Below are 25,427 nucleotides of genomic sequence, written 5' to 3'. Positions count from 1 at the left end.
TTTTATAACTGTCTTTACAGCTGAAGCTGCGAGATCTTGCTGGCCAGGCCATGGCTTTTGTCCAAGAACTTGTAACAGCTCTCCTGAACTTCCACACATACACTGAGCAGAAGGTACAGATCTTCCCCATTGATTCTGCAACAGACACAATATCACCCTTGAATCAGAAGGTAAACTTTACACTCTTCAGCTACAAATATATTCAGTTAGTTAGACTTTAAAGTGATTGATCTTAGTCATGGAAGCTTGCACCACCTTTATTGGACTGCTGTGAGTGTGTTCCTGAGAGCCAGCCCCTCCTGCATGAGGTATCTTTTCTGCTCCATGAATTCTCTGAATGTGGGTGAGGTGTAGCTGCAGAGAATCCTTTGCCTCTGCTAGAAGGCACAATCAAATGCTAGTCAAATCAAAGCTTTGCTTTTTTAAGTGCTAAATTGAAGTTTTAAAATAATAATGCACAAATATTGCATTGCTGAATAGAGCTTGGTTTAGTTAATGCACTGGGGCATAGGAGATGTTGAGAAAGAATCTGGTCTTGTGTTTAAAGTGTTTAGCTGTGATATTAAATAAAGGATAAAAGGTAGACTTATGAGGAAGAGAACCTGGACTCTGTTCCCTTGTCAAAAAACAACTTTGTTAGCTGATTTTGGGCTGCTTGTGTGAAGATGTTTCCTCTAAGTGTTCTGAAGCTTCAAGTTTGTAAAGCATGTTGAAATTAGTGTGAGAAATCTGACTCATCTTTTTTGACAAAATTCCATGTAAAGATTTTCTGAGAGTATCATCCAGAGCTGTTAAGCTGCATGTTTTGACTTTTTTTTCCTATGCTGTGAACTAGAGAAAATAACTGTGCACGAGAATTTGTGTGGGGATGCATACATGTATGCTTTGGAACAAATTGCATTAAGATCAGGGTTGACTTCATAGTTTAAGGGGATCTGTGAGTATTTAAGTTGCAGGGAGTATTTTGTGAATCAGTCTCTTAATTTCAGTTCAGTAGTTGCTAGGGCTCAGGCTTAATGTACTGAGGTGAATTGTGGTTTGCATTGATCAAGTGGCTGCAGTGCATGTGGTGTCAATGTTAACTATCACAAAACTTTCCTGTTCTTTGGAAAACCTCCTAGAATTTCTTTTCAGGTAACAAGTATGCTTATGAAGGTGGTTATCCACTAGAGAAATCCCTTTCCGTTTGCCTTCTCAGTTATTTCTACTGTTTTAGTCAAGAATTGCCTTCTGCAGAGATTCAGCATAGTTTGAGAACATTTTCTTGCTCCTGCCACCAAATGCACTCACAATGGCATGTCCTTCTTGTGAAAATTATGTGGTTTAGTCATCTTCAAGATTTTTTGGGGCAGGAGTGGTATCTCTTTTTTTTTTTTTTTTTTATGTGACCCAGTGTGGTGACTGCATTCTTAGATCCTACTGCAGTTTGCACTAAAGCAATAAAATCAGATTTCCTAGACATCTCTTCTCAAAGATTTTTTTTTTCCCTGACCTCCTAGTTAACACTTCTTTATTGTTTTTCAGCACAGCTGAAACAGGCAACTTAATCAGAACCATAATTTCATTTTCCTTTTCTTATAATTGACTCTGATTCAGTAGTTCAGGCTTTGTTTTCATAATTACTTCTCTTGTAGTCTGCCCCATTGTGTATTCATGGCCTAATTCCCTCAATGCATGCTACTTCTCAGGGCTTTTGCTGTGACTTTCCAGCACTGAAGCATCTTTTATTGCTCAGTGAAGCTGTAGTTGCTCCTGTATTTTTGATTAATTTATCTATTTGCTTGGCAAGTATTCTCAGTGTGGTGTTTTTTTTTTTTAATTTTGATTTTAGCTACTCCACCAAGTTGGTCAAAAATGTCCCCTTAGTATGGTAGAGAAGACGAAACAAGTGTCAGGTAGTGGCTTAGCAGACTTGCACTGATTTATTTTTCCCCAACTCCAGGTCTTGTCTGGTGCTTTCAAGCTATTTTCCCCACCAAACACTCAAAGTAGATGTGGACAATTCCCTGCCAGGTTCAAGTATTCCTTTTCTCTTTAAGGGTTGGATTGCTGGGTTCTGCTGGGTCTACAGCATCATGCTGGATAATTCAAATCCTCTCTCTTGGAACACAAGCCAGGAGCACTCTGCATGTGTTATTTCTTCCTCCTTAGATTTAGGAATTTTCCCTAATTCCATCCAGGTTTGTGCATGCATGGATCAGAGCTGAGCATCTCACTCTTCTTGTTAACACTGTGTTACCACACTGTAATAACACAAGGAACAATGAAAATCTCTTGTACTCTGTTTGCCTGGGATCTTTAGCTGCTCTTGTGGTGTAAATAATCAAAGGTGAAGGTGTCTTTCTGTGGGGTAAAATAAAAGCCAGGATTGCTTTTGACTACCTGTATGAATTTGTGGAAGAAGCTTTTTGTGATACTGAGGTACCAGAATGGAAAGCTGATGGTGTCGTTACATTTGATTTTGTGTAAGAGTACACCTTATGTTCTCAGATCTGCTTTTTTGAAGGCAAAATTAACTGTAGGATTTAATTAAGCAATTTTTAGCAAAGTCAGGCAGGTCCATGAAGCCAAAGTTTCGCTATTGCCCAAAGCTGTCATAGTTTTAGAAATAAAAATTCTCCTGTGATCAGTTGGAGCTCCATGCTTTGCATTAGCATAAGCATGCTTTGACTCGTGTTGAAAACTGGACTGGACACAGATAAAAAGACAAAAAAGACATATCTCTTGCTCTCAGTTTGACTTGGGTTTAGTTCTTCAGTACTTTGCACAGCATAGCTTTGCAAATGTTTGTGCTGATGGACGAGGCTGGGGGGAAGGTGGGATAGTTTATTCTGCTGGCTAAATGGTGCATGGATCTAGCTTTAATTGGATGGAGTTGAGAAAGGAATGCAGGAATGTCTAAAAACTAAGAAGTGAGGGTTTGGTGTGCTTTGCATGGCAGCTGAAATGAGACAATTTGCAGTGGCAAAGCCCTAGGTGTGGTTTTGCCTGGACTTCCAGTGCTTCTCACTTTGCCTCAGGGTGTGTTTTTGCCCTGTAGAAGAGGTTGCTGTACATCACTGGACTGTTGTATCTCATCAGGGACATCTTAGGCAGGGGACAGGGGCTTTGCCACAATGTCCCCTTCAGTTGTGACCTTGGCAGAGTTCACCCCAGCTGTCAGCAAGCACCATTTCAAAACCTCTCTGTGCTCAGTTCTCGCAGTATCTCCATGAAAACGCTTCCTATGTTCGCCCTCTGGAGGAAGGAATGCTGCACTTGTTTGAGAGCATCACGGAGGATACTGTGACAGTCCTGGTAAGATTTCCTCCTTTTAGCACCCGAAAAGAGTTTTACAGAGCAAAACCACTTACCTGTCGTTTTTTCCTTACAGGAAACAACTGTGAAATTAAAGGCCTTCTCAGAACATTTAGCTTCCTACTTAGGCTTTTTAAGAAAGATTCTTCCTTATCAGTTAAAAAGGTACCTTTCATTTGATAGATGAAATTTAAAGGCACTGTGTCAGGCATGCAGCACTGTCAGCCCCTATAACTCAAATATTAAGTCAAACCAAGTCTTAAAAGGCTGAACTCTTTTTTTTTTGTTTGTTTGTTTGTTTTTTTGGTTTTTTTTCCCATGAAATTAGACACAGCTTTTTTGAGGCATTAGGATTAAAAGCATAAAGCCCCTCCACACACACCCTCCCTCACAGATGAGACTTTAAAAATAATGAAGCTTTCAATAATGTTTCTTATAGTGTGATTCAATAGCATTGATACCATTCAGGTGTGATACACTGAAACTCTTAATGCCTTGAGCCTCTCTGAGGGTTCTTCATCAATCAGTAAATGTGTCAAATGTGGTAAAACTTGGCTAGGTGTACGTCCCTTCTGCTATGAGAATCTTTGTTCCTGAGTTGATTGAAGAAAGGTGAATTATAGGTGCAAAGAACTGCTTTAAGAGAGGGTTTGGACTAAGGAAGAAAAAAAACCCCTTGATGTATGCCTCCTTTATACCTGTTCTCGTGCTCCTTAGGAAGCAAAAGAGAATTTATGTAGTAGAGGGAAAAGTCTTCAAACTTAAATTGCTGCAATCAGTTCCTTGCTGTGAGATGTGACAGAAACACCTAGGAGTGGCCATGCACACAGTAATTTCATGTGCTGTGTTAGCCTCTCTAAAATCAATTCCTGGTCTGCTGTTGCTTTGGACTGGGGTGGTAGAGAACACGTATGTGCTCTAAAACTCGTGAACTTGTTCTTTTTAAGACAATTGCTTGCTTTTAAAAAGAAATAATTCATATATTCCTAGTTTGGAAGAAGAGTGTGAGTCTTCTCTTTGCACAGCTGCTTTAAGAGCTAGAAATATGGAGCTGCACAGAGACATGAAAAGGTTGACTGCAGTCTTTGAGAAGCTCCACACGTACGTCAGCCTTCTGGCCTTACCAAGTAAGTGTCAGTGCTGGCTTGGTTGGCTACCCTGTGAGTGGTTTTCTGTGGGTTTTTATAATATTTATAATTGACAGTGTACCTTTTGTCACCTCTTAATTATGAAATGGTTAATAAACTACTTTTTCCCACTAATCATCACTTCCAGCCCCTCGTTTTCATAAGGTTATTACAACTCTCGTGGTAATGACTGAATAAAATGAGGTAAAGCCTTTGTGTGTGTGTGTGTGTCCAAATGCATCCTGTAGATAGCAGTAGGAAATGGTTGTTGGATAGCTTCAGGTTATTTCAGTCTTCACTCTTTAGAAAGGCCCAGATTGTCTTTCCTACAGCTGTGAGCATGTCTTTCTGTATGTGTGGTTTTTGAGACCAACACAATTGGTATTTATGAAATCTGAATAAAAACTAGGGGACTTGAAAGTCTTTCACCTGCCTGCTCTGCCAGAATTGGATATATATATGTATATATTTGATATTGAAGGGGAAATTTAAGTAAATGAATCTGTTATGGCTCATACTCCATGCAAATGGAGTATGTAGGTGGAAACTGAATTGTTTTCAAAGCTACCTTTTGTCATTCATGGTCAAATCTTAGTGTTGTGATTTTTCTCTTCCTTCTTATGTGTTACTCTTAGGTACAAGACCAGAAGGACTCCTTCGGACAAATTATAACTTTGTGTTTACAAACATTGCTGCAAGTCTTCATGGATTCCATGACATTTTAAAAGGTGAGAGTTGGGAATGTTTTCTCATTTCAGCTTTGCTGCTTTCTTGTTTAGTGTAGCACACAGGCACTGTCTCTGTGGTAGTGCTGAATGTATTGTAAGTGATAAATCTGGTTTGTTTTACTTGTACAAGCTAAGAAATTAAACCTACTAACCACTTGTTTTAGACATTCATGCGTGGTTTTCATTCCTCCATTCTGTTAGCTTTGTTCTTCAGAGTTGCTGGATTATTTAATTGTGGCTCTCCAGATTTTCCTTGGCAGTATCACTTTTACTTTCTGAGCTTCATTGCTCTCCTGAAGCTAGCACACAAATGGAATGCTGTGAAATGTATGTATTTCCCCCTGCATATGTAGCACTGACCTAGTACCTGCCTTCAAAGTGGAATTTTTCCTTCCTATTTTTAGGGTGATGACTATTTTTAACATGAATGTATAGCCAAAGGTTACAAAGAAGTCTTGAGTTCTTTTTGAGACTTGGTTTCTTCTGGAAAATGATTTACCTTGCTTTTATCAGGACAGCATGGATATGTTATGTTTTCAGTGAAGGGGTATTTGGTTAAAACTCAATTTTGAATCTGATGTTCCTGCATATCCTAGAATTTCAGTACCATGTAGCTGTTTCTGGGGAGAAAATAATCCATAGAGATGAACTGGATTTTTACTAGTCAGCTGTTTAAACATTAAGCTTTCATAATTTTAGGCAATTTTTCTTTTTCTGAATAGCATGAGCTGTATGGCCCCATTTTGCGGAGTCCTTGTTTTAAAGAAAAAAAAAGAAGAGATATTTAAGGTTGTACCTCACACAAAATGAGACCTTAAACCAAGAGTTTTGTAGCATAGATAAGTTTAAAATACTTTCTACCTCTTAATATGGTTGCTATACTGTAAAGTCAATCCAACTTATACTTTAAAGGAAATATGGAAAATAGAAGTAGTGAAGAAAACTGTCAGTAGAATTCATTAGCTATCAACAAAAATGCTCTTCTTAATAGCTCACACTCTCATACTCCAGAATGTTTGATTTCTCTCTTCTTTCTCAATCCCAACTAATTTTGAACTTCTTAAGATTATTTCAGCTTACAATTTGTGAAATTCACAATTTGTGGTGGTGATGAGCTGGGATTTCTCCATTCTGTAGCAATAGTACTCTGTTTTAAAATAGGTGCACATTGTTCACTTGTCAATTACTTTTTTTTTAATCAGGCACATTGAGAATGTTCTTACATTATAAATACTTGATTTTTAAAAAAATGTTGGTGTTGTTGAAATTGATATATTTAGGCTAAGATGTGAGTGACTTTCAAAAAGTTTTTTATTCTTAATTTGGCATAAATGTGCTTTTCATTTTCCAGATATTTCCAAGCACTATAGTCAGAAAGCTGCTTTAGAACAGGAAGTTCCAACTGCCACACAGAAACTCATAACTACAAATGACTGTATTTTATCCTCTGTTGCTGCTTTAACAAATGGAGCGGGCAAGGTAATGGATATTTTTGTTTCAAACAATGCCTTAACTTGTACAGATTTTTAAGAAAAGAAAAATAAACTTAGCTGAATGATTTAGAAAATCTGTGTGTGCCTCTGATATTAATAATCTGTAGGGTCATGTTGATTCTTGAGTTATTTTCAGGCTATGAGTTAAAAACAACTGAGTGATAAAAGCAGATCCTGTGAAGAGGATGCTTTGTGTCAGGAAGGTGTAAGTTACATGCAAGAGCCTGTAGCTTGTTTCAAAGTCTTGCTAAGTCCAGCTTCACTAAATACTTCTCTCTTGAAAGACTCATTGCTCCTTCTGGTCAGCTTAATTCAAAGAGCCACTTCTCTTGATGTGTCTAGATGGCCTCGTTCTTCAGCAACAACTTGGATCACTTCAGCACCTCGTTGAGCTACGGCCCTAAGGGAGGAGCAGAGTTCATCAGCCCTCTCTCAGCTGAGTGCATGCTGCAGTACAAGAAGAAGGCAGCTGCTTTCATGAAGTCCTTGAAGAAGGTGTGTTCAGCCAGCATGCTTGCACGGTTCTGTTGATGGTTATGCCAAGGAGAACACAAACTAAGGATTTGCAGGGTTTGGAATGGAAGAGATTGTCTGAACAACAGGTTTTGGCTGAGGAAGTGGAACCCTCAGTGCAATAATGCTGCTGAGAACTTCAGGGAGTGTATGTAGTTGCCCTCACAGCTGAGGGTATGTGCCATTTCTGCCATTCCCCATTTCCACTAATTATTTCTGTGCCAAGACTTCAAGGAGAAGAGGGTGGCTGCTCATGTAAATTTCCTCCTGTATTCACCAGGAGTATGGAGCTAATGAAAACATATTCTTACACTTGCATTCACGGGAAGACATAGGGAAAAAAAGGAGGTACCCTGAAGAAAATGTGCTGAACCAAAGGATTGAATGCAGTCAGATCTCCCTGTTGCCTCCATTAAAATTAACAATTAAGTGATATGCTTAGCAGTTGTTACTAAATCATTTTACTGCAATGTCTATAAAGAGGACTGTAAGATGCCTTTGATCATTAATTAACACTCAGAGCTTTCTGAGCACTTTTTAATCAACTGTACCTTTTGAGGCAGTATTTCTTGAGAGCTCAAACCATTTTTTCCTACTGCCCAATAAGCACATGGAACATGGGGGGTTTTTTCCCCTTTACTTAAAGTAAGGAAAGTAGTAAGAAAATAAAAGCAGAATGCATGTTCTGATCTAGTGTGTGACGTGTTTTGAGAGGGTTTTTTTGATTCTTCTGCAGCCTTGTGCAGATTCAGTGCCTTATGAAGAGGCTTTAGCCAATCGCAGAGTTCTCCTGAGTTCTACAGAAAGCAGGGAAGGTCTTGCACAACAGGTATTGTACTGACATGTATGGCAGTGTGTTTTGTGAAGGTAAACTTGTATCAGAGTCTCCACATTTATGTCTGTGGTCATTTGTAGGTATATATGAATATGCTGAACCTTAGACTGTAGATATCTTGTAGAGATTTGAAAGTAAAACCCTGTCAGGTTTCTGCAGAATGTACATGTAGGTAGGTAGAGGAGCCAGGATTATGCCATTGATACCTTCCTTTGGAAATACAAGAAGTCAGGTAATCTTTAATAATTAAAATAAATGCAAAATAAAGACAGGAATAAGACATGCTGAAGGATTAATTTTAATGTTGTGTACTGATTTGAGTCCTCTTTTGGACTATGCAGGAATTATTTGCACTGGTTAAGAGCACTGATTTTTCTTTTCAGTTAGAGTAATAGATTAGAATTTCTATCTTCCAGTATGCATATATATAATTTTTTTTTCCTAGTAGGTGAAACAGGGTGAGTAGCATGGTATTTAAAAGACCTGCACAGTGTGTCCACTGCTTCATGTGAATGAGAATAACTAATTAATACTTACACTTCTTTATTAACTTGTATACTGAGCGTGTGCTTGACTCATTGTTACTGAACTGTTATAGAAGCAAATACTTTGCTGATTTTTTTTTTTTTTTTGTAGTTACCAATATTTGAAGTGTATTAGTAGGAGTGAAATGAATCTCAGCAGAAATGTGCAGTGATTAGATGTGTTCTGTTCCATAGTTGTTTTCTTACCTGGACAAAGTGGGTGGTTCTGTCTGTGTGGGAGGGAGGACAGTTTGTCTTTCTAGCATAGAAAAAGGTAGTGATAGTGCCAGGTACACACCTTTCAAGTTTCTATAAAATTCTTCCCTGCTTTGGTTTTTCACCATTGTACTCAATGTTGCCAGTTTTATGAGCTGTGCATGTTTCAGACTAATTAAATAACGTGGCCATTTTTGGCAAAGAGCCACAGCTAAGCACACAGCTGAAAACAGTGGTTGTTTACCTGCTGCACTTTGTTAGCTCACTTATGTAATGGTTTAAAATAATACTGTCCTCAAACACTTCCTGTGTGTGGGTTTTTTCCTCCCTGGGTTCAATAACCTGGACTGTAAACTTTCCCTCCTAAAGGTCCAGCAGAGTTTGGAGAAAATTGCAAAACTTGAACAAGAAAAAGAACACTGGATGTTGGAGGCTCAGCTAGCTAAAATTAAGCTAGAGAAAGAAAACCAAAAACTGAAGAACTCTCTTAGTGGGCATTTAACTGAAACTATCCAGGAGCATTCGGTTTTGCCAAATATAGTAGCACAAAAGAAGGAGACCACAGAAAAGAGTCTGAGGGAACCTATTAAGAGCACCAGTCTGGTAAGTGACCTTTCCCTTCAATAGAGAAAAATCCACTTTCTTTAGTAGCAGTGCTGTTTGATCAGTGGAACACTAAAAATGAAAGCCTTTTGACTGTATTGAAAAGCATTCACTCTTGGGGTCCTTGTATTTGCAAAGCTGCTTGCAAATTCTTTCTGCAGAGTTTGGCACTTCTTGGATTTTGAGACTTTGTTCACTGTCTTTAGTATTGTGAAGATATTTTTGTAGTTCTGTCCTTGTGTAACTGAGGGGGAAATAATAGGTGCTTAGCCTCCTGATTTGTCTGTAGTTAGGAAACTGTGCAAGTGGTGTGTATCTTGGGTTGGGCCTGTGTTTCCAATACTTTTATTCATCTCTAGGTATGTTAAAGCAAATGGAGGTAGGTAGGTAGAGTTTGTAAATGGGTTTGAAGACTTATTGGGTGTTGGGGTCAATTTGGGTTCAGCAATTGCTTTTGGATGTAGTATGCATTCTTTCCTTACTCTTCTGTGTTGGTAAATGGCTTTTTCCTGTTTACTAACATATTTTAAATGAATTGGCCTTTCCCCTGAATTCCACTTCTGAAGTGGCATAGTGGTATTAACAGGAATGTCATCTGTAAGAAATAATAAATCCACTCAGCATTCAATAGAATTCTTTTCTTTTTTGTCCTCCCCACTTTCCTGCTCCAGAATAAAAGTAACCAGTAGATTGTTTTGAAATCCCCAATTTTGAAGTACACTGCCATCATAAGGTTTTGATCCTCTATTTGATTCCTCCTTAGGAGTTTGATGAGAATGTTACTCACAGGTCAACATATTGTATGAATGTCTCCCATCAACATGAATCTCTAGTCCTAGTGAGATCAAGGGGAAAAAAACCTCTTTGATTCTCTAGGAAGATCTCCTTTCATGACACCAGCTATTGGCTTACACTGCTCCTGTAGATTTTTGTCAGTGCTTACTAGTCAGAGGGGAAAGGAAGGAATTTGGAAGCTATTCAAGAAATCCAGGTTGACTTTCCTTCCTCTTAAACATGACAAGTGATGTTTCAGTGTGCTAATGTGGCTCTGAATTAGTTTCATATGATCAAGCAGTTGCATAACCATAGGAACCCAGCTGCACCTTGTTGCTTTTATTGCCTTTTCCCTGTGTACCTCCTAAGGCAGGAGATATATTTTTGAGAGTTGCTGTCAGGTTTAATTCTGTTCAAGGCACTCATGTGACCGCTCCTGTTTATGTTACAGGTGGAAGTACTTAAATTTGGTTTCAGTTTGAATGGTTGCAAGATTGTTTTAATTCAAAGTCCTTCTATGACTGAAACCAAAATGAAGCTATGGTATCTGTTCTTTTGCAGTTCTCATTAAGTGTATTTTCTTCCTTGTTCTAGATTGGAATGTTGACTGTAACTACTGATAATGAAAAGGTAATATGTTTTAAACATTAGTAAAGTCCATCTGTTAAATACTTCAATTCTGATTCTGCTAAACTTACCCCACAGGTCTAATTGCCAAGAATACTCCTGTATAATGGCACAAGTTGACCCTGTAGCCTTTATGTACTAAGTGGTCAAATTTCTGAAATCCACGTGTTCTTTAATTTTCTTCTTCTGTTAGTGAACTGTGTTTGGCCCATGTAAGCATTTTGGATTAGTGTGAACTGGAGTTCAGGGTATGCTCTCTGTAATTTGAGGAAGGCACTGGTCTGTCTGTGCCTCAGTAGCCCAAACCTCAATTAAGTATCCCAAGCCTCAATTAACCCTGGAGGAAGGGCTCAAGCTGCATATAAGACCCTGGCTGCAGTGCCTGGGCTCCAAAGCAGAGGTCACACTGAAACAAACCTTGAACCAGCCCTCAGACTAAATGTTAACTCTTTATTTAGCCCTGCTATATAACAAGTAAGGTTCACTTTATTGAGCCCTGCTATAATGAGTAAGGTTCACTGCTTTCCCTTTTCTGGTGTCACAGGGAACTGATGTGTAGTTTGCTTCACTCCTCCTTGTCTTCTGAAAGTGTGATTAAAAAGAGGTAGGGGGCTAGATAATAACTGATACAAGTCCTTAAAGGCTTCTGCACAGTGCTGAACTTGAAGGTAGTGGAAAATCATGTGAAAGCTGACTCCAGTGGGTTAGTCTGTAAACTACTGAGTTGGGCTTTTTTATTTTTTATTTTCTTTTTTAATTTCAAATGTCTAAAGAAACTTCTGGAACATGCAACATCAGTAATGGTTATGACTTTTGTATACTTCTGAAATACAGTAATGGGAAGGAGTTCTTTCTTTTGGGAAGAGACAGTAAGTTTTCATGTAGGTGAAAGCTGTTCACTTCTGCAGTGAATTTTCATCTTCATCAGACACTTGATCTATCAAAGCAAGTTAAATTCTTACCTCTTCAATCAGCTCCTTGTCCTGTAAGGAATTCTGACATTAGGAGTCCCCATCAGAGTGACAAATTGCAGTGTGGCCTGCTGTAATTCATCTGTTGTGTTTGGGGAATTTGATACTTTTTGATAGAACAGCCAGGGCTCAGAAGGAAAGAAGAAAAAAAGTCTGTAGAGAGGCAATGTTGTGATTCAGGTGTTCAGTCTGCTAAACATAAATGTTGTCTGCTTATGTTTTTCTCTGCCAGGCTCCAGATGTTGAGTCTCGTGAAGACCTGATAAAAACTCACTACATGGCCAGGATAGCAGAGCTGACCTCTCACCTGCAGCTTGCTGACAGCAAATCAGTGCACTTCCATGCAGAGGTGAGCATGCAGGCAAGGACAGTAAATCTCTTTTTGCACTTCCCCACAGGCAAGTGCTATGATAGCGAGTTTCAATACATAGAGCATAATGTTTTATAAAAATCTGTTCCTGGAATATTTTTGAGTGTGGTCTAGCATGCATAAAAACAGATATTGTAAAAGAACTTTTTATGTTTAATAAATTCTTTGGTAGCCCTGTCTTGGCTGTATTAAGAAGTATAATGTGTGTCATGTATAGGTTTGTTCACATAAGCTGAAGCAGCTGGTTTTAGTTACCAAGGAAGTTTTGACTTAATTTTATAGTGATGCTGATGTCATTCAAAAATATTTGAGTGTATTATGAAGTGATGGAAACAGCTCTCCTGAGAGAATTGGCTCTTAGGCATAAGTTATACTGCAAGAATGAACAAGATGATTCATTGTATCTATTCCTTTTCAAGTCATGAGGGAACTTTTCTTGAAAGTAGTGACTGTTTTGATTTGTGTAATAAACGATGTGCAATACACTAAAGCTCCAGGTTAACAGAGCAAATCCTCTTAAATATTTTTTTTAATGGAAGATGACATAGTATGGAGGAACCATCTTTTCTGTGATATTTGAGCCTTGTGTGAAGTGAGTTGTTTGTATGGCTTTTTACTTATGGGAAGTTTTGTAGCAGTTATGTGAAAAATACAATGTTTACAGGATTGGCAATATGGTAGCTCTTTAAAATGAAACATTTAATGTTAACTATTCCATTACCTTTGCATTTAAAAATGTGCACAAGCTCTGAGTTTCTTGAAATCTTAAGTATCACAGAAAGATGGAGAAGTCCAAAGCAAGCATTGCCACAAGGCAATACAGTGGAACTGACTTTTGTCCCTTGTACCCTCCCTGTCCTGTTCTTGGTAGTGTCGAGCACTTGCCAAAAGACTTTCTCTGGCAGAGAAGTCCAAGGAATCCCTCACAGAAGAGTTGAAGCTCGCCAGTCAAAACATCACCAGATTACAGGCAAGTAAATTGTTCTGTAATGTAATAGGTGCATTTTGTAATCATGTATAAGGGGAAGTTGGAGCAGAAAAATTACAACCATCTAGCCTGGCCATGGCATTACTAGGTGCTGAGTTGTGGAATATAAAAGCTCTAGTGGTATGTAGAGAGGAGCTTTAAATAATACACTTTAAATCCCAGGTATAAAGTGGAAGTGGAACATGCTTCCAAGAAAAAGTTATAGTGACCAAACCTTTGTGTCTTAACACATTTGATGTCAAGGATTTTCATAAAAATGACAGAGTTGTAATGTCAAAAGGGGTGGTGCTTTGACTGATTTCAGATGAAACAAGGAATTCTTAATTGTTTCTTGCACCTTGGTCTGAAAGTGTTAAAGAATGCCAGGTTGATTTGGATTTTTTGAATATAGATACCTTAATATTAAGCAAAGATAGTTTTGGGGTTACCTTTAAGGAACTGTTGTTAACAAAAATCAACTCTTACACCTGTGAGTGTCCTGTCCCTTTGTCCTTCTCCTCCACACAGCTGAGAAAGAAGCCAGTAGTACAATAAAGTATAAATAATTACACAATTCATATATTCCTCTGGTGTTCTCTTTACACTTAGTTCATATCATTATTGTTCATCTGTCTGTGATGGTGAGTACCAAAATTGCACTTAGTTCATATCATTATTGTTCATCTGTCTGTGATGGTGAGTACCAAAATTGCTCCATACAGGCTGTGAATATAATGTTAGAAACTTTGAGCTGTTGTGCCCATGAACAATCCTTTTTAAACACTTTTTTGATTTGTTCCTTTAAGAAATTCCACAGTCAATGTTGAACTTGGCATGAAATGTTGATTTCCAACTGCATATTAAACTTCAGAGGAAAAGATAGCAGGCACCCACCATTTATATTTTTAGTAGTCTGCATAGTACTGAATAATTGTTTAGGTTGGAGGGGTCCTCTGAAGGTGATTTGTCCCCCTCCTTTGGTCAGAGCAGAGAGTTCAGATCAAGCTGTGGAAATGGGTATTTCCCATACAGCCATGCTGGTCTTCTGCCACAGTCACTCCGTGTCTTAGGCATTGGATTGTTCCTTGTTCATTCAGCTTTCCTGGGCCTCTGTAACTTCCAGGGCACTTTTACCTGGGACCTTTCCAAGCAGACCCTGAAAGAAGCCAGAATCTACTCCTCTTGAGTCTAGGGCTGCTGTAATTCTACTACTCATCTTGCTTCTCTCAGGATCCTGAATGCTGCTAACTCATGGTAGCTGCAGCCAAAGCTGCCACTGGCTTTCACATCCCTGACCAGCTTTTCCTTATTTGTGAGTAACAGGTCCAGCAGAGAGCATCTCTTGGTCTCACTGATCACTGGGATCAAGAAGTTCTATGCCACACTCAAGACAACTCCTTCAGTTGCTTGTGTTCCACCTTGCTGCCCTTCCAGGATGTGTCAGAGTAGTTAAATGAGGATCAGGGTCTGTGGGTGGGAGATTTTTATCTGCTTGCAGCAGATGCCTGTCATATCACCCTGTTGTTCTCTTACTTATGAGATTTATTAGTCTTCAAGGCACTTCTTGACACAGAGCATAATTTCTTCCCCTCTGTCCTTCCTAAAGTGCATTTATCCCTTCATTGCTGTGTTCTAGTCATGCACACTATGCCCCCATGTCTGTGTAATCCCAGAGAGATCATAGCTCTCTCTAGCTGCCTGTGGAGTTTTGGATGCCATGTGTGTTCTTGCACAGGCCATGCTTTAACCCTATAAACACTACTTGTTTCCTGGCTGGAAGCAGTGGTGGAAAACTTAGCTGTTACTCTTTTATGTACGCCATAAAAAATGGGGGGAAAAAAAATCTAAAGGAAACAACACAAAAATAAAGAGAACAAACTATGCACACACTCAGCATTAAAGTGGAGCTTACTAAGTGGAGGTGGAAGTGTGCTGCTTTGCCAGGTATCACTAATACTGAGCCAGGGCCTCTGGTCATTTTATTTTTCTCTTAGGACGAGTTGATGACGACAAAGAGGAGCTACGAGGACCAGTTAAGCATGATGAGTGACCATCTGTGCAGTATGAATGAAACCCTGACTAAGCAAAGGGAGGAGATTGACACACTAAAGATGGCCAGTAAGGTGAGCTGGCAGTGCTGGCACAGGGCCCTGGCTGCAGCTGGTGGTGGGAGGGTTACATTTGGTGTTCCTGCAGCACTGCCCTTGGACAAAGCAGCTCACAAGCTGTAATTCTTACCCTGAGCCACATGGGAAGAAAACTCCAAACTTGCTCCTGCAGGTTTCAGTGAAGAAAAAGATTCTTGCTAAACATGTGGGAAAGAACAAGCTCTTCATGTCCCTGCTTCACATTAGGTTCTCAAATTGTACCCTCTGATGGCAGATCACACCGATTTTTTTTGTTCCAATGTGGTGAAAGTGGAGCTGTTTGTAAATCCAGCTGTTGAGGCTGGGTGGTTATGATGTAGTTCTGGGTAGAAGTGTCCCTTCTGCACTCCTTCTGGTTGCAGCATACTCTGTCCTTGGCAGCTGGTCTCCCTCTGTTATTTCCATGTTTTAGCTCGTCTGTCCCTCATGTAGGAATGAAAAAGTAGCTACTTGTATTCTTCTGTGAGCTTGAAATGCACTCTTAAATTCTTTACCAGGCAAGGAGTCTACCCCACTTGTCAGAAACAGATTTTTAACTTACCTAATGATGAAAAATACAGAAGTCTGCTTTTTTGAGCAGCCAGTGATTAAGCCATGGTATATCCTATTCTGGTGCTTCTAGGGAGGAACAGATGTTGTGAAGGCGTTTGCCCTTCACTTGTCTGACTGTGAAACAAATAAATTATCATTATTCCCCCTATTTCTGGGATGCATGGAAGCAGGTGTCACTGAAGGATTAAAAAAGTAAAAATAATTTTAAAAATTCCATGTTCTAGTTAAATATCCCATGATGGTGATTTTAATTTTTTTAGAGTAAACTCTTCCCCCTGCTTTTCTTCAGATTTCTGAGTGTTTTAACTTGGCATTTAAAATTACTTTGTGGTGTAAAAGCCACTGTGTTTCCAGCAGGAAGCTCTTGGCTGCATACTGACCATAGCACTTAATGTTGTTATAAAATGTTTTCTGGAATTTCTCACTTGCCATACTTCTAAGGCTTGAATTGGTAATCTGTGTGTAAGGACCCCAGAATCTCCCAACAGAAGCCACACAGGTTTTCAGATGTTACCAAATGTAGGAGATTGAGCTGAAATCCAAACGATGCAGTTAAAGCCTTTATCACTTGGAGAGAGTTGTTGCTTAGATTCAAAACAAATGTTATCTTCAGGAAATAGGAAGACTGAGATTTGCCAGCAAGTAACTATTGCACAGAACTTTATTTTAAGCTGCACATTTCCTTTGTGGAATTACTGAAGGTCAAATGTGAGTTGGCTAGCTGTGGAACAAACTCTATTCTGAACTGGGAATAATCTCTACAACCTGAATTCAAATAAAATTAATTTTGGAAAAAAAAAAAACCCAACATGGTGGGGGATTGATTTTTAATTTGATGCAATTATTTTATAAGAAGTTATGTGGAGTAGCACCTGAAGTGAATTATGATTTGACTTGCCTTCACTGCCCTTACAATATTAGTGGTGTTAATGCAATTGAATGTCTTGGGATGTCCCTCAGATGTCTTTCACAAGTTGTAGTGAGGCACTGTTGTGCTTATTTGCTATCTGGTACTTGCCTCTGTTGTGCTTATAGAAATAGAGGAATCTTCAGAGCAAATGGTTACAATCTGTCAAACTTAGAAGTCTGTGGAGTGTTTATTTTCAGTCTGACTGTGCCTTGTTTGCTGTAGGCATAAATTATCAGACATCAGATTTTGTATGTTACCTGTCTAGATTTCCTTACCCGAATGGTAACGTTCTCTTTGCTTGTTTCTTGTTGCAGGGAAATTCTAAAAAGAACAAAAATCGATAGCTTACAGCTGAGTCTTTGGGAGCAGCTGCTGCACAGGATGCAGATAGTGACCATTCATTATCCAGTTCCTGTTTGCTCCAGGAAGCTGAGGCTGGTGTTGGGTCTAGTAAAAACTGAATTGGTGCTGTAAATGGCTTGAAAATATTTAGTACTTGTAACAGATAAAACAGAACTTAATGTTGGCTCTAAACCAGGAAATACACAATCTGTGGATAATTTATATAGTAATTACCTTCAGTTTTTACTGTGCACTTTTTAAAACCAGGTTTTGATTTCATGTAACAACTTCAGGTTTTGTATATTTTCAGATATGTTAACAAATTTGGATCGGTGAAGTAGGTGTCTATTTTTGAGTTCTACATTTAATGGTCAGCACATGTACATTCCATTACTTGTTAATAACAGTTTAAAAATGAATTTGGAGACTTTTTTTTGGCCATGCAAGCTGTGCAGTTACTGTAAATGTAATACTCCTGTTCTCAGCCCTCTAGAATTAATTGGAATTGTGGCTTGAAATGATTTTTACAAATTCATTGAGTAAATGGGATCATTGTTAGACTGCAACAGTGGAAACCTTTCCTGCTTGTATTTGGCACTTTGGATTTTGAGGTAAAGAGCACAAATGGCTGAATTGGGCTACTTGATTGCTTTAAGCCATTTCTGTAACATTTTGTTTACACATGTATGTATATATATATTGGTTGAAATAGCTGTTTAAGGCTAGAGGAAACTGTGATTGTCCCTTGCCCCAAAAGAGTGAAACAATGTGTGTAGAATAGATCAGCTTACTGTGCTCTCTTGCAGTAAAGAAAAATATGAAATATGTAGAAGATTTAAGCACTCAGTTTGCAAAAGGTCTTCATGGAATTGAGCTGTGATGGGTTCACTGGGGGGATGCACATGGCTTTTCCTGTGTTTTCAGAAGTTTGTCTGAAACTTCTCTTTTTTTTTTTTTAAAAAAAAAGTTATCTCCTAAGTTTTTTGGTTTTTTTAAATTTTTTTTCAAGTGAAGTTTAATATCACAAGTTTTCACAGCATTGATCTGTTGTTGTTGGGGGGTGGGGTTTGTTGGTTTTGCATTGAGTTTTTGTTTGGTTGGTGTTTTGGGTGTTTTTTTTTTTTTTTTTTTTTTTTTAACAGATGCTGTGCTGCTCCACACTTTCCACACCAGTCTTCTGTTCCATAATTTCCATTGTGGCACTTTTTTTGTCCCACGGGGGTTTACTCTGATACCAGATGTGCTGAAATGTATTATCAGTATGTAATAATAAAATCAACCACATGAAACCAGCTTGACTTTTCCCTTACTTCTGGCTGTGCCCAGGCTGCAGAGTGTGACACTGTGATGGGATGTTCCAGCTGTTGCCAGTGGAGTAGTTACACCAGTCTAGGTGCTCTCAGGGCTTCTCTTTGTTCTGAGAGTTTTTTATTTTAGAAATGCAAAATAGAAGTGGTTGAGATGGTGGGGAAGCCTGCAGGGTTTCTTATTGATGTTGAATTAAGCACTATGTGCTGGTGCTAATGAGGGTTGGGAAATGTTGGCTTTCTCTCCAGCTGTTTTATGGAAGCAGATACAGCTTCAACTGTTTCATTTAGGGTTGGGAATTGCTTTCTTCCAATTCTTCTGAAGCTGCCTTTTCTGAGAACTCTCACCTTGCACTGAAGGTACTAGTCCAGTTATTTTAATTCTCTGAATCAAATGATGGAACTGATACTACTTCTACAAATAGTACTTTCCATAGGCTGCTGCCTTTAGGAAAAGATTTTGCTTAGGCCATTTTTTACATGTCTGAATAAAAACAGTGTGTGCTTAGAACTTGCATTAAAAAATCAAATGCATGTTCAGAGTATACCCCAATATCCAAGCTGGGGTTCATGTAGAATGTGCAGGCATTTAGGTACAATTCCAGTGTACATCAGTTTATCAGCATTTTTTCTTTGCAGTGTTGTTTGGAAATGCATTTGGGTGTCGTCCTCAGCAAGCAGTAACCATGCTCAAGAAGAGACAATTCTGATCACTTAAGCTGCCTTCAGTTTTTCAAGGAAATGTTTTGAGTAAGTTCTAGACAACTCTAAATTATCAATACCCAAAAGAAATTTAAATCAGTGTTTTGGATACTGCTGTAGTAGTGTTGTAAGGGGCCACAGGATATTACACTGAACTCAGTGGCATTACAAAAACTGGATCAAGTGGAAACACCAACTCCTTGTGCTTATTATCTGCTAACCAGGTGATGCTGAATCTTCCTCAGTATCTCAAATGCTGTTAAATGTCAAAATTGCTACAGCACAAGGCTTTGCTGTTAAAAAAACTGAAGACTTGTTTCAACGTTGCAGCTAAAAATTCATCTTTGAGGCAAAATTTTCCAGAAAAATTATTTTGAACTACTTTGTTTGCAATGGTACATGCAGAGTATCATGGAATGTGCAAAATCTGAGCAAGGAAATTTTACTAATAGAATTAATCTTCAAAAATGTACAGTGTGAATGTTTGCCTTCGAGGTGGTTAATTGGGGAAACCAGTGAGAAAGTGTTGTAAAGTGTAAAAGCCTTCAGCACAATACAGTGTAAAACCAGGGTTAAAGAAAAGCCTGAATGTCAGTTACCTTTTTTAATGGCAGTTCACTATGACACACAAGTTTTAAAGCATTTTTTGAGTGCTTAATTAATTTCTCCATAATGTTGGGTGCTTCATGAATAACCTCTCATTCTCAGGCTTAAGTGGCTAATTCAGAAAACCACTATATTAATGGTTTTAATTGGATTTTCAAGAAAAAAAATCTTTAAAGCTATACTAACACATTCAAGGCTTTCAAAATGTTCAGCTGTCCTAGATTTCTGAAAGCACATCCCCAGTAACTATTCTGGGTGTTCCAAATTAATATTTGCTCTAATCAGGCATTAATTTAACTTCAAGATTGCTCTCTTAAGAACCATTATCAGATATAAGAACTGCTTCATCAGTTTGAAACTGCCCAAGAAGCACCAAAGCCATTGTCTATTTTAAAAGGCCTTAAGCTCCTGGAGGTCAGAGGTTTCCCTGCCTGAAAGCTTAACTCCTAAAACAGGAATCTTAGGCTGGTGTCATAAGCTGTGACCTCATTGCTGTTTGGACAATGATTATTTTGAATTGCTACAACTATGATTTAAACAGCAATCAGCTAAAGTGTTGCTTTAAAGTTGGTGGTGTTTGTCATGTCTCTTGTTAATCCCTTCAGCTTCATTCTGAACCAGTTCAACATCTCATGGCATGATGAAATGTGCCAGATCTTCTTGCTGCATGTGAAATATCCAGGCTAGAACAGTTTGTTTTCCTACCTTTGGCTGTTTATATGGTTGTTTTCCCTTTTCCCCAAGCCAGCTTAATTTCTAATTTGTATTTATAATCCTGCTGCTCTACCTTCCCTTGCTGGCAGATGAAGTTTTGGTGTGAAGGTCTTTGGCCCAGCATGTTTCCTAGATGCTGACTTCACTGTTCAACACTGCTTCCTAGGGCTCCAAAAAACAGATTTGCCCCGACTTGTGAGGCGTCAATTGCAAACAGGAAAGGAAATAAACTTTGTATCCACATGGTGCCTATCAGGAGAAGGGAGAAGTTATTTACTGAGGCTGTGGGGTTTTTTTTAATAGTGTAAATCCAATGATACATTAAACTTTGGAGAACCATCTGGCCCTGTAAATTGGGCAAACCTGTTGTTTAATACAGTCTGTATGTAAGGTAATTTGAGAGCACTATCTTAGCAACAGTAGGGTCATAATAAAAACAAAGCTTAGTGCAGTAAAAAATTGTAATTGCTGCCAGAGGTCTGATTGCTTCCTCCCACGAAGGCTGGATGCTGCTCTGAGAACTCTTGTTGTCTCTTGCTCTGCCTTTCCTGCCTCTGTCACTACCTGCACTACTGCTCGGCTGTGAATTCAATCCACGTTTGTTTAGAGGGCATTTTTGCCCCAACTCCTGAATATTTCTTTTAATCACAGCGTTAAAAACTTACTTTAAGGCCAGTTGTGCCTGCAGCGCTGCCAGCGTGGTTACAGAGGGGGTCAGAGAAGAGCTTTGGGAGACCTTTGTAAGGCAGGGGACTGCAGCACATGGAAACTCGCCTGGGGCAGCTCTCATTGTCTGCCTGTGCTGTGTGTGCAGGCAGCTTCAGACAAGTCAGTGCTCATTCAGAATCACCCAGCTCCTTACAGAGGCAAATACTCCAATTGCTGCAATGCTGAGCTGCAAAAAAACCCAAGTGTGTGATTCTCCTTGGGCTTAATCTGCAGGGCAAGACACCCCGCCAACAGCCCTAAAAGAATTCTGGTTATAAACTTCTTACGTGGAAATTGCAGAGGTAGCAGTAGAAAGCAAAATTTAGCTGTTTTAGCACTGATTCCCCCCGTGAGTCCAAAACTTTCTAAGCTGATGAGGTCTTAACTAATGAAGAAGCCTTTGAACCCCAGGCCTGGAGTCAAAACTGTAGTTATGGTCTCCCATAAACAACACGGAGAAGAGAAGAATTAAACCCACAAAGCTTAAGAGTCCAGGTCATTTCCAGTTGTTTTAGGCACTAGGGATTCTTTCATGAATTTTCTTGGTGTCTAGTCAATGGTGGCATCTAGCTTCCTGCAGGCTCTGCCTGTATCAAGTCCTTTGCCTCTGAAATGACTGTGAGAACACCTTACACGGCCACACACTCCCCTTTCTGCCCCCTCATCCTTGCCTGCTCTCCCTTAAAGCTTCAACTTTCTTTTCCCTTGGATTTAAAAGTCTTCAGTTTGTGCTTGAATAGCGAATGCAGAGCGCTGTATCCGAGAAAGATGATTTTAATGAAGTCACGAGCTTGAAAAGGTCAGAATGCAGAATTTCAGTGCAGTTTCATTAACTGCAGCCCTTGGCACAGGGAGCAGCTGCAGTCCTGGAACTGGTGCTGCAGCTCTTCTGTGCCTTGCACTTCGTGACTTTCAAATTGTCTGTAGCATCTGCAGGGTTGGACAGAAAATTTGGACCTGCAGAGGGGACAATCAACTTGACCAAAAGTTTCTTTTGAAGTCTGGAAAGTCTGGTTTATTTTTAGTCCAAACAAGCAGGCAAGAACAAGTTTATCTTAGATTATTGATGGAGCCCATGAGGGCAGGAACGTTTGAAACCAACAAAGACTCAATTTCTCACAAAAAGGACATCAATATGCTAAATTTCTATTACCAGTTTATATGTAATAAATCTGCATCATTTAAGTAGTGAATATACTAAATTTGTAAGTTTTTAATAGCAATTGTACTCAGTGAAAGATGGATTCATTTAACGTGAGGAGAATTTGACTTTTCAAAACAAAACACGTATTAGTTAAGATGAACTTCTGCAGAAATTTCTTGCTAAAATAAAAGCAAAGCAGTAGAGGAAAGAGTTAAAATAAGTCTAGAAGCAAGTGTTTTTCTGTCTCTATTTACAAATATTTGGTTCTAGCCACATATGAACTGACAGGTTTCACTTTTGAGGAAATAGTCATAGACAGTAAACATTTTATAAATGGGCAAACACTGCAAATCATGTTAAGATCAATTTAAATATAGTCAGCAATGTAAACTGAATTTGTTAGTGTTGTAAAATGTTGAATGAGTTTTAGAACTGTCTCTAGCAACATATAATACTGTATCTATGTGAAATGCTCTTCAAATTGTATTTGCAGTAGAAATTACTTTTAATAGTTGTAATTTGTTCTGCATCTACTATTCATCAAAGTCAAATTATTTTAAGGAATTTTAAATCTCAGTATCAGTTTGTTCTCTTTTTTTTTTTCCTCCGATGCTTGAGTTTATGTTGCACTGAATTATTCTAGAAGAGAAAATGCTAGCAGAATTTACTGGAGAATAATAGTCTTGTCTTGAAAATGTATACACTTGTCTCAGCAAAGGAAAATCTGATCTATTTTTAGATATGCATGCCTCGATAAGGAGATATGAGACATTAATGCCCTTCCCACTTGAAAACCATTAGGAAGAGCTAATGTGGAAGCTGAACAGGAAAAAAAAAGGTTTCATTGAATGTTGTGCAGGAGTACATGAGAATTTGAAGGACTCATTTTGGCAAAACAGGAGGTGTTGATCCACTGGTTCCCTCTGCTAAGAGGCCGAGTGTGGCCCGGGAGAAGGCAGAAGATTGAATTGTTTATGGAAGATGCAGTTTTTATGGAAATACAATTTTGACACCTGGATTTCAAGGGCAGAAGACTCAGAGGGATGGAATTCCCGAGGGAAGAGGTTGGGATGAGGTTCTGGCACTTCCAGGGCTGCCCTGCTGGGAGGAGAGAGGCAGGTGGAGCTGCCTAACCCTGTTCTCTGAGCCTGGAGACTTCAGTCTGGCAGTGCTCAGAAAAGGCCTTCAAGGAGAGAAGAACGTGACAATTCCCTGGCTTGCAACAAGTTACTGGTTAAATTATGGTGAAAAAAATTCCCTGCTGAATTTGGCACTGGATTTTTTTAAAAATCAAGAAAACAAACGCAGAACTCTTTAAACCACAAATGGCCAGTGTTCATCCTAGTGCAATTTGTGTAATAGTGTTAAGCTTATAAAAGAATTTATTTGTAGGGAAAACTGTACTGAACACTTCTGTTGCAAATGCAGACAAAGCCTGAATAGTGCTCCCCATGCATAAAACAAAGAGGTAGAATTGCTTCATTTTCACAGAAAACATAAGAAAACTTCACAGAGGAGATAAATGGGACAAAAAAACCCAAACAAACCCAGTTTGCATAAGGAGGTCCTTCCTTATTAAAACACAATTTTAATATTAAAATTTTAACCACTGGAAAGCAGTGGAGCTGAAATGGATGTATAATGCTTCACAAAGATTTTTGGATGGATTACGCAAGAAACCGCAGCTCGCTGCTCTAAGTGAGCTGTCCCTGCTACTTGGAAGCCTTTCAGACGGGCAGTTTGGGTGTCTGCAGCCCCTGGCAGCTCTGCTCCGTGTCCCTGGGAACCCTCTGCAGGGTTTTATAGCTGGTTTCCCCCTCTTCACCCTCCACATTCAATCCGTGTGTTCTTTTGGGAGCAGCCTGTCTGCGCCTCTGCTAGGTGCACGCCGAGGGGGATGGGTAAGAACGACTTTTAAGGTACCACAACTGTGCAATCCTGTTGGTTATTTATTGTAAAACACAGGCGAACCCAGTGGGAAGAAATGCTGATGTCCAACTCCAGTTCAGGAGGCTGAATGATGTCTTTATTATAACTATGCTATAATACATTAATATACTATAGAAAGGAAGGTACTAAAACTACAAACCTACTTTTCTGACTACCATCTCACTAACAACTCGTGACCCTCTCTGAGAGTCCAGCCACAGGTGGGCTGGATTGGTCACCAGGCTCAAACAATCCTCACCAGAATCCAACCAAGCAATCACCCCAGGTAAACAATTCTCCAAACACATTCCACATGAGAAAAACAAGGAGCAGGAACAGAAATTGTTTTCTCTTTCTTTCTGTCTGTGCACCTCTATGAAAAACCCTGAGAGAGAGAGAGAAATGTGCTGCCAGTTATTCAGACATTTCCCAAGCCTCGGAGGATCTCCTTTCCCTGGAGGAGCTTTGCCCGTGCTGGCTGCCCGGGGGATGCCCGGGTGATGCCGTGCCTTTCCCCGGGGGGATGCCGTGCCTTTCCCGGGGGGATGCCGTGCCTTTCCCCGGGTGATGCCGTGCCTTTCCCGGGGGGATGCCGTGCCTTTCCCCCGGGGAATGCCGTGCCTTTCCTCGGGGGGATGCCGTGCCTTTCCCGGGGGATGCCGTGCCTTTCCCCCGGGGGGATGCCGTGCCCTTCCTCGGGGGGATGCCGTGCCTTTCCCCCGGGGAATGCCGTGCCCTTCCTCGGGGGGATGCCGTGCCTTTCCCCCGGGGAATGCCGTGCCTTTCCCCCCGGGGGATGCCGTGCCCTTCCTCGGGGTGATGCCGTGCCTTTCCCCCGGGGGGATGCCGTGCCTTTCCCGGGGGATGCCGTGCCTTTCCCCGGGTGATGCCGTGCCTTTCCCGGGGGATGCCGTGCCTTTCCCCCGGGGGATGCCGTGCCTTTCCCCCGGGGGATGCCGTGCCTTTCCCCCGGGGTGATGCCGTGCCTTTCCCCGGGGGGATGCCGTGCCTTTCCCGGGGGATGCCGTGCCTTTCCCCGGGGGGATGCCGTGCCTTTCCCCCGGGGAATGCCGTGCCCTTCCTCGGGGGGATGCCGTGCCTTTCCCCCCGGGGGGATGCCGTGCCTTTCCCCCGGGGGATGCCGTGCCTTTCCCCGGGGGGATGCCGTGCCTTTCCCCCGGGTGATGCCGTGCCTTTCCCCGGGGGGATGCCGTGCCTTTCCCGGGGGATGCTCCCGCGGGATGCGCCGGGCGGGGCCTGTCCTTGGCCGCCGCCCCCGGCCCGGCCGCGGCCGCTGCTGCGCTCCCGGCGGCGGGCGGGC

At 40.3% G+C, this 25,427-nt stretch overlaps 1 protein-coding gene across 8 annotated transcripts in view; it reads left to right on the top strand.

Annotated features, from left to right (window-relative positions):
• Positions 1 to 18,288, top strand: part of PPP1R21 (protein phosphatase 1 regulatory subunit 21) — a 31,608-nt gene extending 13,320 nt beyond the window's left edge. For 6 of the 8 annotated variants that reach the window (XM_053972944.1, XM_053972942.1, XM_053972950.1 and 3 more), the window contains 14 exons: positions 21 to 170; positions 3,196 to 3,297; positions 3,374 to 3,462; positions 4,288 to 4,424; positions 5,060 to 5,152; positions 6,504 to 6,631; positions 6,988 to 7,140; positions 7,895 to 7,987; positions 9,103 to 9,336; positions 10,705 to 10,740; positions 11,941 to 12,057; positions 12,950 to 13,048; positions 15,040 to 15,168; positions 16,969 to 18,288. In XM_053972944.1, coding sequence (XP_053828919.1) covers positions 21 to 170; positions 3,196 to 3,297; positions 3,374 to 3,462; positions 4,288 to 4,424; positions 5,060 to 5,152; positions 6,504 to 6,631; positions 6,988 to 7,140; positions 7,895 to 7,987; positions 9,103 to 9,336; positions 10,705 to 10,740; positions 11,941 to 12,057; positions 12,950 to 13,048; positions 15,040 to 15,168; positions 16,969 to 16,998 — 1,590 coding nt within the window. In that variant the 3' untranslated portion in view covers positions 16,999 to 18,288. The remainder of the gene's footprint in view (positions 1 to 20; positions 171 to 3,195; positions 3,298 to 3,373; positions 3,463 to 4,287; positions 4,425 to 5,059; positions 5,153 to 6,503; positions 6,632 to 6,987; positions 7,141 to 7,894; positions 7,988 to 9,102; positions 9,337 to 10,704; positions 10,741 to 11,940; positions 12,058 to 12,949; positions 13,049 to 15,039; positions 15,169 to 16,968) is intronic. The other 2 variants (XM_053972948.1, XM_053972947.1) reach the window with 1 other exon arrangement.
• Positions 18,289 to 25,427: the final 7,139 nt, after the last annotated feature.

This window comes from Vidua macroura, chromosome 3 (genome assembly GCF_024509145.1).
Source record: "Vidua macroura isolate BioBank_ID:100142 chromosome 3, ASM2450914v1, whole genome shotgun sequence".
NCBI classification, from domain to species: Eukaryota; Metazoa; Chordata; class Aves; order Passeriformes; family Viduidae; genus Vidua; species Vidua macroura.
The sequence above is the reverse complement of the archived record's forward strand: the minus strand, read 5'-3'. Positions and strand labels throughout refer to the sequence as shown.